The 15126-nt window shown below is 46.4% G+C and overlaps 1 protein-coding gene across 6 annotated transcripts in view; it reads left to right on the forward strand.

Annotated features, from left to right (window-relative positions):
• Window positions 1-15126, forward strand: part of lamb4 (laminin, beta 4) — a 155859-nt gene that overhangs the window by 37041 nt on the left and 103692 nt on the right. For all 6 annotated transcript variants that reach the window (XR_005944939.1, XM_041203600.1, XM_041203599.1 and 3 more), the window contains 2 exons: window positions 7368-7556; window positions 8491-8554. Coding sequence is in view for 5 of the 6 variants with exons in the window: in XM_041203600.1 (XP_041059534.1) it covers window positions 7368-7556; window positions 8491-8554 (253 nt within the window). In the remaining variant the exon portion in view is untranslated. The remainder of the gene's footprint in view (window positions 1-7367; window positions 7557-8490; window positions 8555-15126) is intronic.

Raw genomic sequence — 15126 nt, forward strand, 5'->3', positions numbered from 1 at the left:
TGGTCTTCTTTTCTTTGCATTGTGCCCAACAGATACTAATCTAAGGCTGACATCTGTAGTATAAAGGTACAAATGATCAACTCAAAATCACTAACAATGCAATAGCAACCAACATAACAGAGGTTAAATCCCTCAAGTCGTAGTAAGTGTGATTCCATAGTCCCAATGTGGAGCCACAGTCACCAGGAGCATGAGTTTGCTGTGGGGTTGGGATCACAGAATTATTGCACTTGTGCTCTCACATCACTGACCAAGCACCTCTCCCCAATCTTCTTTCTAATTTTGGAGAGTGGCGTTTATTAAAATTGGGGAAAAATGTGGTTGTACATTTTATTTCCACTACAAATTCAAGAAAATATATGTGATAATTATTCCATTTGAAATATGATTCATGATCAAATGTTTCTGCTTTTGATTATATCTTGGTAAGTTATTCCCCTTTAAGACTCAGCTGAGACTCTTGAGGAGTGTCATGTGCTTAAGTGAAACTTTTCCGAATTTGCTGCCACTAAGTATTAGTGTAATGATTGCCGTAATTTGTTACCAGTCACCCTCCTGCCTGCAACTCTATAGCCGCAGCTACTTGACCAAATGGAATTGTTGAGCAAAGCTCAATCTCACAGAACACTCTCAAACAGATACCTTTTTATTTTGCAATTCCAGGCTTCACTGAAATCCCACTGCATTTATTTCAATCCCAAGTGAGTTGTTAAGAGCAGGTTAATGGGGAATCATAACAGAAAATGCTGGAAACACTCATCAGGTCAAGCAGCAACAGTGACCGAGAAACGGGGTTAATGGGCTGACATTTCTTGGCCCTGGGGAAACAATGGTAGTTTGGGGAGGTGCTGGGAAAATAAGGGGGAGGGGGAGGGGGAGGGGGAAGCCATGTCGGAACAGTGCCCCCTCCACACTGATGGGCCACTTCAGTCAAACATTTGCAAACAGTGTCAGGGAGTGCATTCAATTTGGTGCGCTCTCACGTGGTGAGGTGGTGATGGCATAGTAGTATTGTCACTGGGCTAGTATTCCAGAGACCCAGGGTAATATTCTGGGGACCAGGGTTTGAATCCCATCATAGCAGATGGTGAAATTTGAATTCAATAAAAATCTGGAATTAAAAGTCTGATGATGACCATGAAACCATTGCCGATTGTTATAAAAACCCATCTGGTTCACTTATACCCTTTAGGGAAGGAAATCTGTCGTCCTTACCTGGTCTGGCCCACATGTGACTCCATACCCACAACAATGTGGTTGACACTTAAATGCCCTGTGAACAAGGTCGATTAGGGATGGGCCATATCCTAAGAAGGAACAAAAAAATTCATCTAGCTCCCTCAGCACTGGTGTTGGTGGGGTAGCCAGCTGGATATTGCTACAGGTCTTCTGATTGACTTCCTGCTTCCCTGCTCTGACCATCATTCCTAATTAGACAGGACTCCCAGAGGCAGATTCTTAGTTGGTTGCCTCTGGCAAGATCGCACCAGGCGTCCCACCATGGCCACATCTGGGATCCCCACACAGAATTGAGATCATGACCAAATCTGGAAAATCCAGACCAATATTTCAGGTGGATGCTTTTCACAGAGCTGGGAAAAGTTAGCGATGTGACAGGGGCAAGGAAATGGAAAAGAATGGGAACAATAGGTAACAATAGGGATAGTACAGAAGGCAGGAGAGATTAAATAACAAAAGGGATGATGTTGCCTAAAGAAGATGGTGAGGAACAAAAGATGTTTCTGGGGAGGTACAAATGAGAGCAGCGAAATTATAACCAACAGCCACTATCCGACAAAATGCAGAGGCTATGATCTTAAATTGTTGAACTCAATGTTGAGTCCAAAAGGCTGTAAAGTGCTTAATCGAAAGGTGAGATGCTGTTCTTCGAGCTTACATTGAGCTTCATTGGAACAGTGCACAAGACGAAGGGCGCAGAGATCAGAGAGGGAGTGAATGGAGAATTAAAATGACAGGCTACTGGAACCAATGCAGAGGATACTGCATCATGAGCATGAATATAGTATACTAAATTGAAAGAAGTAGAAATAAATCTCTGCTTCACCTGGAAGGAGTGTTTGAGGCCCTTTCCAGCAGGAAGGGTGGAGGCAAAAGAGTATGTGCTGCATCAACTTCACTTGCATGGGTAGGTGCAGTGGAATGGAAGTGTTTGGGGTAATTGTGGAATGGACCAGGGTGTCACAATGAGGTTTCCTAAAGCAAATAAAAATAAAGTAAAAATTTTAAACTTAATTAATTTGTAATGTCTTTTTTTATATAACTCCATCTCCCTGAGGCAGCCCCGCTCACACTCCCCCCTCGCCCACACAGGGAACGCTGACCGCTGAACGCTGCTGCTCGCGTTTCACGTTGGGAGGGCCTTAATTGGCCTGTCAACGTGAAACTGCCTTCCAGCCACGATCGCAGGCAACTGTCGGCTTCCTGACCGCCCCCCGCCCACCACTGCCGAGCCCGCCTGATAAAGGCAAGATTCTATGACTCTATTTCCAACTCTTCATGTGCTTCCTCAAATTCTCTCTCTCCATTTCTGGCCTTAGACTATTGACCAATATTAACATTAAACCATTTACATTTACATTGGCTGCACTTCCTCATAGCCTATTTGCTGAGAAGATGCTATTCCATTCTTCCAGTTTCCCTGTCTCTGCTGCATCTGTTCTGACAATGCCACCATCTGCACCAGTGCGTCCTTTTCCTTAACTGAGGATTTCCCTCCACTGTGGTTGAAAGGGCCCACAACTGTGTCCCTTCCATGTGCCACACTCCTGTTTTCACCCTTTACTCTCCCTCCAGAACCACGATAGGGATCTCCTTGTCCTCACCTTTCATCCAGCAGCCTCCACTGGTTATCCGCCATCATTTCTGTCACCTCCAGTGTGATGCCACAACAAGTCACTTCTTCCTGTTCAGTGTTCTGAAGGGATTGTTCCCAATGTGACATGCTGGTCCATTCCACAATTACCCCAAACACTTCCATTCCACTGCACCTACCCATGCAAGTGAAGTTGATGAAACACATACCCTTTTGCCTCCTCCCTTCCTGCTGGAAAGGGCCTCAAACGCTCTTTCCAGGTGAAGCAGAGATTTATTTCTACTTCTTTCAATTTAGTATACTATATTCATGCTCATGATGCAGTATCCTCTGCATTGGTTCCAGTAGCCTGTCATTTTAATTCTCCATTCACTCCCCCTTTTATCTCTGCGCCCTTCGTCTTGTGCATTGTTCCAATGAAGCTCAATGTAAGCTCGAAGGACAGCATCTCACCTTTTGATTAAGCACTTTACAGCCTTTTGGACTCAACATTGAGTTCAAGAATTTCAGATCATAGCCTCTGCATTTTTTGGGATAGCGGCTGTTGGTTATAATTCCACTGCTCTCATTTATACCTCCCACGGGATCATCTTTTGTTCCTCACCATCTTCTTTAGGTAACATCATCCCTTTTGTTATTTAATCTCTCCTGCCTTCTATACTATCACAGAATTTCGCTGTTGTTCTTCCCCATCTTTTCCCTTTCCTTGCCTTAGCCCTTATTTATAACCTGTTACATCGCTAACTTTTCCCAGCTCTGTGAAAAGCATCCACCTGAAATATTGGCATGGACTTTCCGGGTTTGGTCACGATCTCAATTCTGTGTGGGAAACCCGAATGTGGCCATGGTGGGACGCCTGGTGCGATCTTCCTGGAGGCAAGCAATTATGAATCTGCCTCTGGATGAGGTTTTCTAAAATGTGCAAAGGCTCCTTAGTCTTTTTACCTGCCTGCCAACCGTACGGTTGGACGGGCAGTGAAAAATTCTATTTAATTGATAATTTAATGATCTTAACAGGCCTTTTAATTGCCAAACAAAATATCGTGCAACTGCACGTTAGCCTTAGGATGCTCTCCCGACACCAACCCGCGTCATTTTACGCTTGAGTTGGTCAGGCATGTGCCCACCCACCAAGCTAAAAATTTTGTCCATAGAGTCATAAGGGAGAATTTTCTCCCAGTCGGGTGGGCTGGGCGGGAGCGGGCGCAGGCAAGCACGAAGCTGATTGCCGCCCGCAATCAGCTGCACGCTGCCATTTTACGTGGACGGGCCAATTAAGGCCCGCCAAGCGTGACGTGCACCCGGAAGCACTCAGCCCTACCTGTGAGGGCAGGGGGAGGAGGGAGAGTCAGGGCCTGTGTTATTTCAAGCATGCGTGCAAAGGAGCATAGAAATCTCCCTGAGGAACGGAACTGCTTCAGGGAGATTAGGGAAAGTCATTAAAATGTGATAAATAAAAAAATAAAATAATTCAGACATGTCCCCTCATATGACGTTGTCAAATAAGGTGGGATATGTTTATTAATTTCTATAAAACATTTAATTAAATTTATAAAGCCTTCAGGAAACCTCATCCCACCCACGGATGAGGTTTCATGAAAAATGCGAAGGCCGCCTGGACTCTTCGCCTGCCCGCCAACCTTAAGGTTGGACGGGCAGCCTCGACAAGTGCCTCAATTAATTGAATAATGGCCTTAATAGGCTTTTGACAGTTCGGCGGGCGCACAGCCAATTCCAGTGCGTGCCCACCGAGCTGAAGGTCTGAATGGTGATGCACGGCCCTGCCCGCCGACCAGGAGATTTAGGCCATAAAGTTATACAGCACAGAAACAGGCCCTTCAGCCCATCATGTCTGTGCTGGCCATCAAGTACCTATCTATTCTAATCCCATTTTCCAGCACTTGGTCCGTAGACCTGTATGCCATGGCATTTCAAAGTGCTCATCTACATACTCCTTAAATGTTGAGGGTTCCTGCTTCTAACACCCCCTCAGGCTGGAACCTGTGTTCCAGATTCCAACCTCCCTCTGGGTGAAAAAAATTTATCCTCAAATCCCCACTAAACCCTCTGCCCCTTACCTTAAATCTATGCCCCCTGGTTGTTGACACCTCTGCTAAGAAGAAAAGTTTCTTCCTATCTACCCTATCTATGCCTCTCAAAATTTTGCATATCTCTAGCAGATCTGTCCTCAGCCTTCTCTACTTCAAGGAAAACAGCCCTAGCCTATCTAGTCTCTTTTCATAGCTGAAATGCTCCAGCCCAGGCAACATCCTGGTGAATCTCCTCTGCACCCTCTCCAGTGCAATCACATCCTTCCTATAGTGTGGCAACAGAACTGCACACAGTACTCCAGCTGTAGCCTAACTAGCATTTTATACAGCTCCAACATAACTTCCCTGTTCTTATATTCTATGCCTCGGTTAATAAAGGCAAGTAGCTCATATGCCTTATTGACCACCTTATCTATCTGTGCTGCTGCTTTCAGGGATCTATGGACATGTACACCAAGGTCCCTTTGATCCTCTGTACTTCCTAGGGTCCTACCATTCATTGTGTACTCCCTTGCCATGTTAGTCCTCCCAAAATGCATCATCTCACACTTCTCAGGATTAAATTCCATTTGCCACTGTTCTGCCCACCTTACCAGCCCATCGGTATCATCCTGTAATCTAAGGCTTTCCTTCTCACTATTTATGACACCACCTATTTTTGTGTCATCTATGAACTTACTGATCATTCCTCCTATATTCATGTCTAAATCATTAATGTACACTACAAACAGAAAGGGTCCCAGCACCGATCCCTGCAGCACACCACTTATCACAGGCTTCCAATCACAAAAACAACCTTCAACTATCACCCTCTGCCTCCTGCCACTGAGCCAATTTTGGACCTAATTTGCCAAATTGCCCTGGGTCCATTGGACTCTTACCATCTTAACCATTCTCCCATGCGGGACCTTGTCAAAAGTCCAAGAAAACTACATCCTCTGCACTACCCTCATCTACACAACTAGTCACCTCCTCGAAAAATTCAATCAATGGACCAAGGTCTGAATTTTACCTTTGGCCAGCATACCTGATTGGTGGGCCAGGGAGCAGTCAGGAAACGGACTGCTGACCACAGTCATCCCCCGACCGTGATTTCACACTTGTTGGCCAACTGACAGCCATAGATTTTAAAAAAAATTTATTTCATAACAGAAATTTCAACCTGCCCTTCGATGAGGTTTGATGAAAAATGCAAAGTCCGCCTGGCCAATTCGCCCGTCCACCAACCGTTAGGTTGGACGGGCCATGAAATATCGGAGACAATTGCGCTGTAATGGGCTTAATTGCCCTCTTAATTGTTGACAGACAAGTTTCCAACTTTTTCACCCACCCATTGAGCGAAATATCTCACGAGTGCGCGATGACGTCGGGACGCTTGCCCGATGTCTTCTCGCGCTGTTTTACACCTGGTCAGGTCGGATGCATGCCCACCCATGGGATGTAAATTCAGCCCCCAAGTGAAATTGAGGGAAGGGTGTAAATTAAAGATGATGACATTTTCCATTCAAGCAAGAGCAGGAAGTGGTACAATCGTCAATGTATCAGGAAAAGACATGAGGGAGGGGATCCGAGTAGGACTGGAACAAAGAAAGTTCCAGGCAAGCATAACTAGGAACCAGGCAGGTATCCATGGCAATGCTTTTTTATTTAGGAAAAGTGAGTGGATTCAAAGAAGTTGTTCAATGTGGGAACAAGTTCAGGCAGCGAAGGAGGGCAATGGTGAGTGGGGGATAGTTGGATCTCCACTAAAGGAAGAAACGGAAAATCCTCAGAATGTCCTGAAGGGGGATGGAGACATAAAGATTTTGCATATCCACAATGAAAAGAAAATTAGAGAACTGGAACTGTTATAGTGAGATAGCCTGTCTGAAGAGTTGTGGATGCAGATGTAAAGAGACTGAACAAGGGAGAAAAAGAGTAGTCAAGCTAGGAAGAAATAAGTTCCATGGAGCAAAATTAGGCTGAAATGATATGTCCGTCAGGGCAATCCTGTTTGTGGATCTTGGGAATGAGGTAGATAGAACAGGCTGTAAGGAGTTACAGGCAGTAAAGGTCTCCAAAAGAGATGAGATCAATGACAGTCTTGGAAACAATGGCTTGATGTTTAGAATGTGGGTTTATGGTCCAGGAAATTGTGGTTTGTGTATGGGAGGAGGTATCAGAGAGGGAGATTCCAACCTCCATTAGATAGAGCTCAGTTCACCTCTTGTGGCACAAGCACCATCCTTGTCAGCAGATTTAATGACAATCTTATGGATAGATCTGAGAGAATGGAGTGCTGCAAGTTCAGAGGGAGGTGAGAGTGAGTGAGGAGAGCAGAGAAATTGGAATGGCCATTGTCAATCTACCAATTCTGAATGAAAAAAATTAGAAAAATTTAAAGGCCAAAGCCAAGTTATTGGGGATTGGGCAGCACAGTAAGTCAATGTATATAGCTACTCCTGTGAAATATTCTGATCAACCTGCTCCTTTCTCACCCACAGACTTTCCGTCCAGCTGCAATGTTAGTAGAGAGATCATCAGATTATGGTCAAACATGGAGAATGATGCGATACTTTGCATATGATTGTGCACACTCCTTCCCAAATATTCACGCTGGACCTGCACAGAGAGTGGGTGATGTAATATGTGATTCAAAATACTCTGACCTTGAACCTTCTACAGGTGGAGAGGTATGATGTCAAAATTAATTTCTTTACCACACTTTTAATACCAGTAACTGAATTATTAGCATACATATTGATTAATCACTGCAACTCCTGCCACCAACCAGAAAGGCATCATGAACAGTTGATAGTTGTACCAATAGGTCATTGTTACAAATCCACAGGCCTAAAGTAGATACCATAATAGGACTAAATTTAATGGCTGTGGCTGTGAGCCTTTCCACCAGCCAAAGAGCTAGGGGCAACCCCACAGCGGTCATTTCTAGAAGCCACAATCGGGGTGGTGGGGGAGGGGTTGGTAGGTGGAGGTGGGGGCAGGGTAGGAGATGGGAGGGGGTCATTGTTAAGGGAATGAGAGTGCTTTCTGAGCAGGCGGCCCTTGTCACTTGGGGAGTGGCCCTCCCTGGGTCACAGGATGCCTCCCCAACCCCAACTTACAAGCAGGTGACCAACGTTTACTGAGTGGCATAGGGCCACTTCGCAGATGGTAGAATCAGCTTCCAGGCGGGTAGGTCATGCTTGACCTTCCCTGACCCTGACTTAATCAGTGGGAAAGTTGGGAAAGCGATGGGCACTCCAATCCCTCACCTTCCCTCCCAATTCTACTGCCAACCCCCATCTCCCAGCCCACTCCCATGGGCTGAATTAAATTCTGCCATTGGAGTGTGGCTGATTTAACCAAATCTATTATATTCTTTATAAAGTTTCCAGTGCCTCTCATTATGCTGCAGACTTGTGACACTCTAAAATCATCTTAAAATGATTTTCATATATATTAATGACATGCTGATGAAACAGTCCCATGTGAATGTGGTACAATCGTTTAATGATTCACTGGTGCAGATATTTGATGATTGATCTTTTAAAAATATTTAATGTTACTATATCAATTAACAGTTTGCTGGTTTAAGAGAATTTTATTTAAAATATTTGTGTGCAGGTTGTTCTGAAAGCACTGGACCCACATTTCCAAATCCATGACCCATACAGCTATGAGATACGAGGTATGCACTTTTCCATAAGTATGCAAAAAGCTGATTTTTGCAGCGATTATAGTCCTAATACTTGTATGAATCTGAACCTATATAAGGTTCCAATCCCTGAAATCACTTCTCACCTCTAGTAATATATTTATTAAGTTGAAATCAGGTGCCTTAAGCTGGAGTAAAGCCACAGGCCCTGCGCTGGTCAAACAAATAGAGCTGAATTTTCAGGGCCCCGTCCGAAGGCAGGATGGGAGGTGGTGGGAGCCTCGAGAATACCGGTGCTGGGTGTCTTGTCAATTTCGAGGCACAGATCCCAGTGCTGGCAATAAGGAGCAGTAGAGGGAGGGCAGGACAGGAATCCCGAACTCCCTCTTTTTCAGCTCAAGTAAGACTATTAAAAAGCTTGTTTAGAGATTGCCGAAGGGGAAGGGTGGGATATTTAAAAGGACAAAAAGGTTTCACAAGCTGTCAGTTTCACAACAACAGAGAGAAGCTGGGTACACAGTTGGAGCCAATCATAGCTGCCCCAGGGCTTCACCCTGACTCCATAACAGGTCCTCAGGGCAAAAGGGACTGGGCTTTTCATAAAGGTGGTTCTCTTGGTGCATCAGAGGTGGGAAGGAGAGTGGGTACTCAGTACCCTGGATTTGAACAGGATCGGCATCCTCCTGGTATCCTGGGGATAGAAGGACAGGGGGCAAGGCTGCCTATGGCTGCTAGTATCAATCACTATCATGTGGCCATGATGGCACTGATTGGCCGGCCAGTGAGATTCCTCAAAAATAAAGGCCTCCATCCCTCAATGTCCAAGAAGAACTGCTTCCATGTCTGCACTCACTTTCCTGGCAGCTGCCATGAGTCTTACATTCTCCACTCCAAACCCCAAAGTGCATGGATGGATCCTAAGGACAAGGGAAATCCCTTGATTCCAATGGCTGATAGGACTGAATTGTCAGTGCCCCCCTTAAGGGAACCCCAGAGGCGCTACAACTAGTACCAGCCGCTCAGCAGGACAGCTATTGAGCAGACCATCGGGCTTCTGAAATTGCAACTCCAGTGCCAGGACCCATCAGGTGGTGCTCTCCAATACTCTCCTGCAAGCATCTCAGTCATTGCAAGCATCTCAGTCTTCTCTCCGACAGGATTTCCATATCTCTCTTTTGCCTTGTTCACCTTCATTGCTTTCCATTTCTCTCCTGGTGTTTGACAAGGTGTTTACTAAAGCCCGCTTTCACAGCCATATTTCATTCCTCAGTGACTGTCTCCATCTCCGACTTACCCCACGTGGATTTCAACTGAAGTTCCATCCCTCAAGTTTCGACCCCACCCAGGAATACAGGTTTCTCCGGGACATACAACGCTCCTCGGACTGCTGTTCTCGTCGCATTCTGAGATCCACACTCAGTGCCATGCGCCACCACATGAACACACTCGACCTCTCCCTCCAGCAGCACCACTGGACCCTTTTTCTAAGCTGCGCTAATGGCTCTCCACTTCTTCCTCGAACAGAGGCCCGAACAATCCCCATCCACCACTACTTCTCCTCCATCTGGCTGAACTTGTTCTCACACTGAACAATTTCTCCTTAAACTCCTCTCACTTCCTCCAAATAAAAGGTGTGACTATGGGTAACCGCATGGGCCCCAGCTATGCCTGTCTCTTTATGGGGTATGTGGAACATTCCTTGTTCCAGTCCTACTCTGGTCACCGCCCCCCCACAACTCTTGCTCCGGTACATCGATGAGTACTTCAGTGCTGCTTCATGCTCTCGTCTGGACCTGGAAAATTTATTAATTTTGCTTCCAATTTCCACCCCTCCATCATTTTCACATGGTCCATCTCTGACACTTCCCTTCCCTTCCTTGACCTCTCTTTCTCAATTTCTGGTGATAGACTGTCCAACAATATCCATTACAAGCTGTGCCCCCAGTTTCATTTTATTCTTCGTGTCATCCAATGCCTCAACAAGAAACTTTGTCTCTTTCTTTCAGGTGCAAAGGAACACAAGCTCCAACAACTTATCGACACCAACACCCATCCAGGACCCTCCACTCCTGCCTGTCGTTCTGTCCCCATCCGGTCTTCCAATCTCAGCCCCGGCCGTTATTCACCATACCCCCTGACCTTCCCCTCTCCGATGCTGAATGTTCAGTGCTCAGCAAAGGACTTAGTTTCATACCCTTATGCCCTCATCTCAATGAATTTCGGGCTCGGCACGATGCTGAACTCTTCTTCCGCCGCCTTCATCTCCATGCTCACTTCTTTGGGCAGGAGTCCTCTCCCCATTCAACGGATCCTTTTACCTACCTCCAATATCCTCCCTCCACCTGGACCCCTCCCTCTGGATTCTTACCTTCTCTTGATCTTTTCACTGAGAACTGTCGGCATGACATTAGTCGTCTCAATTTCTCTGCTCCTCTCACCCACTCTAACCTGTCTCTCTCTGAACTTGCTGCTCTCCATTCTCTCAGGTCCAACCCTGACATTGTCATCAAACCCACTGACAAGGGTGGTGCTGTTGTTGTCTGGCGCACTGACCTCTACCTCGTAGAGGCTGAGCGTCAACTGGCAGACACTTTCTCCTACCTCCCCTTGAACCATGACCTCCACCACTGAACATCAAGCAATTGTTTCCAGGACTGTTACTGACCTCATCTCCTCTGGAGATCTTCCTTCCACAGCTTCCAACCTCATAGTCTCCCAACCTCGGACGGCCCGCTTCTACCTCCTACCCAAAATCCACAAACAGGACTGTCCCAGCAGACTTATCGTGTCAGCCTGTTCCTGCCCCACCAATCTCATTTCTTGTTATCTTGTCTCCATTCTCTCTCCCCTTGTTCAGTCCCTTCCCACCTACATCCGCGATTCCTCTGACACCCTACATCATATCAACAATTTCCAGTTCCCTGGCCACAACCACCTCTTCTTCACCATGGCTGTCCAATCCCTCTACACCTCCATCCCCCACCGGGATGGTCTGATGGCTCTTTGCTTCTTCCTTAAACAGAGGCCCGAACAATCCCCATCCACCACTACTCTCCTCCGTCTGGCTGAACTTGTTCTCACACTGAACACAATTTCTCCTTAAACTCCTCTCACTTCCTCCAAATAAAAGGTGTGGCTATGGATACCTGCATGGGCCCCAGCTATGCCTGTCTCTTTGTGGGGAATGTGGAACATTCCACATCCCTTGTTCCAATCCTACTCCGCCCACCCCCCCCCCCCCCAAACAACTCTTTCTCCTCTACATCAATGATTACTTCGGTGCTGCTTCATACTCTCGTCTGGACCTGGAAAAGTTTATTAATTTTGCCTCCAATTTCCACCCCTCCATCATTTTCACATGGTCCATCTCCGACACTTCCCTTCTCTTCCTTGACCTCTCTGTCTCAATTTCTGGTGATAGACTGTCCACCAATAACCATTGCAAGCCTACCGACCCCCACAGCTACCTCGACTGTAGCTCCTCACACCCCACTTCCTGTAAGGACTCCATCCCATTCTCTCAGTTCCTTGGCCTCTGTCGCATCTGTTCAAAAACAGTTCCTCTGACATGTCTTCCTTCTTCCTTAACCGAGGTTTTCCACCCACGGTGGTTGACAGGGCCCTCAACCATGTCCGGCCCATCTCCCACGCATCCGCCCTCATGCCTTCCTCTCCCTCCCAGAAACATGATAGGGTCCCCCTTGTCCTCACTTATCACCCCACCAGCCTCCGCACTCAAAGGATCATCCTCCGCCATTTCCGCCAATTCCAGCATGATGCCACCACCAAACACATGTTCCCTTAACCCCCCCCCCCCGGCGGCATTCCGCAGGGATCGATCCCTCCAGGATACCCTGGTCCACTCCTTCATCACCCCCTACACCTCAACCCCCTCTCATGACACCTTCCCATGCAACTGCAGAAGGTGCAACACCTGCCCCTTTATTTCCCCTCTCCTCACTGTCCAAGGGCCCAAACACTCCCTTCAAGTGGAGCAGCATTTCACTTGCATTTCCCTCAATTTAGTCTATTGCATTTGTTGCTCCCAATGCGGTTTCCTCTACATTGGAGAAACCAAACGCAGACGGGGTGACTGCTTTGCAGAACACTTTCGGTCTGTTCGCAAGCATTACCCAGACCTCCCTGTCACTTGCCATTTCAACACTCCACCCTGCTCTCATACCCACATATCTGTCCTTGGTCTGCTGCATTGTTCCAGTGAAGCTCAATGTAAACTTAAGGAACAGCACCTCATCTTCCGACTAAGCACTTTACAGCCTTCCAGACTAAATATTGAGTTCAACAATTTTAGATCATGAACTCTCTCCTCCATCCCCACCCCCTTTCCTATCCCCCCCTTTTTTTCCAATAATTAATATAGATTTTTCTTTTCCCACCTATTTCCATTATTTTTAAATGTATTTCCATCCATTGTTTTATCTCTACCTTTTAGCCTTTTTCAATTCCTTCACCCCACCCCCACTAGAGCTATCTGTACCTTGCTTGACCTGCTTTCTACCTGTAATTAGCACATTCCTTAGATAATATCACCACCTCCAACGCCTCTTTGTCCTTTTGACTATGACATCTTTTGGCTATCTCCACTTATCACTGGCTCTCTATCCAGCACTACTTGACCCACCCCCCCCCCCACCCACCCCATTAAACCAGCTTATATTTCACCTCTCTTCTATTTTTACTTAGTTCTGTTGATAAGTCATACGGACTCGAAACCTTAACGATGTTCCTCTCTGCAGATGCTGCCAGACCTGCTGAGTTTTTCCAGGTATTTTTATTTTTGTTTTGGATTTCCAGCATCCGCAGTTTTTTGCTTTTATATCAGTCATTGTGGTGGTCCTCTACACTCTCTATAACGTAGTCCTCCACAGAGCAGACCTTGGGGATGGTGAGGCCCTGGAAGGAATCTGCTCATCTGCGGAGGAGCAAGAACAGGAGGTTAGGGAGGAGGAATTGGAGGTAAAGGGAGATGATGCTGAACAGAGGAGTCATCACAGCGCATGAGGAGGTGGCCTCCTTTTGCTACCCTCTGGGAAAAGGAGCTCCCTCCTCTATCCTATGATCGCCAGCATTAGATCCACTTTGGCATTGATGAGGTGAGGGGCTTCCCTGCCCTAGGTGCCAAACCTCTCCAGCTTCCCTATGGCATTTTGTTTCCCTCTGGTGAAGTGGAAGGCTTTGGCACAATCTGCAGATCTCTCCCCCAGGACAGTGATGGCTGTTGTGGGGTTGGGGTGTCTAAATGAATCCCACACTTCACCTGACCCACCACCATTCCCACCCCCATTAGTTCTAAGTGGGCAGGAAACCATCTCCATGAAAATCTGAACATTAATCCACTTCCCACCAAAGGCAGGTTTCTGACCCGAAAACAGACCCAGCTCCTGTTTCCACTTCATAGTGGAAATTCACTGCATCAAAAGGACAGAAAACCTGCAGGTATAACTAATGATTAAGAAGGCTAGAAATTTGCATTGCACCCCAGGAAAGCTACTAGAATGTTTCATCAAGGACCTCTGCTGCTGACTTCAATGGATTTTTCAGGGTAGGGGAAGTTCCCTATTTTGTATCCCAATTCCGAGCCTTCAGAGAGCCTTCACCGCTAGGGCTGCACCTTGGCACCTGCTTGCCCCCACAAGCAAAAAATAGCAGTGGACAAAACAGGATCTGTGGGAGAGGTAACAGGCTTGAAAGATGAGAAAACTGCTCCATCAGCCCTCTTTGCAAGGGTGGAGGAGGCAGGGTTATAAACATAATTTATTTATTTAACAAAGAGGTAGATTTACCACCCTGAAATCTTTGGGGGTCCAGGCTTTAATCCTCTGCCTAGACCCCCAGGTGGTTCCTCCTTATGCCATCTGAAGACCTGGTACACCTGGTCTCACCAGATACACCTTTCCAGTCCTTGGAGTGATCAGAGAAGCAGTTATTCCAGGGGCTGAGAGTTCTTGCCTCCCTACTGCTCAGTGGTCTTAATGGCAATATGCAGACGGACACTCTGACCCCTCAAGGTTAAATGGAATCTCAGGTGCAAGATCAGGACTAATTGTATCCTAAGTTGAGGCCATTCCGCTGTGAGGGTTACAGAAGAATGCAAAAGGGCTGGACAATTTCCATTCAAAAGTGCTCAGTGCTTAATACACAAGCTATAAATGTTTTCTGAATGAAGACACCATTTTTCCCTGAAGCATCATTGTTCTTACTGGTCAAACAATGGATGGTGATCTCTATATTGATAAAAATAAGTAAAATGTTTTTCAACCCCGTTCATTAGGAAAAGGGGACCTAGCTTTGCTTTGAAATACACATACAAGCAGTTTCAACAGGCTCTGTTGTGGAATCAATTGAATGTGTTTTTTTGTTACTTCATGAATTTTGCAGCATGTGTATTTATCATCCAGAATTTTCTGTCCCCGACAGGCGTGAGCGGACAATATGGCAAGAAGGCCAAAAATCGGTTTCACGGCATCATGAAACCACTTTGCAATCGTCCACTCCACCCGTCAATGGCGGGTCGCATTTCCCACTGCCACACGTCAAGAACATCATATTAATAATTATAAGCCCTGTTCACCGGAATCAGCCAT

The sequence above is a fragment of the Carcharodon carcharias genome, chromosome 13, assembly GCF_017639515.1.
Source record: "Carcharodon carcharias isolate sCarCar2 chromosome 13, sCarCar2.pri, whole genome shotgun sequence".
NCBI classification, from domain to species: domain Eukaryota; kingdom Metazoa; phylum Chordata; class Chondrichthyes; order Lamniformes; family Lamnidae; genus Carcharodon; species Carcharodon carcharias.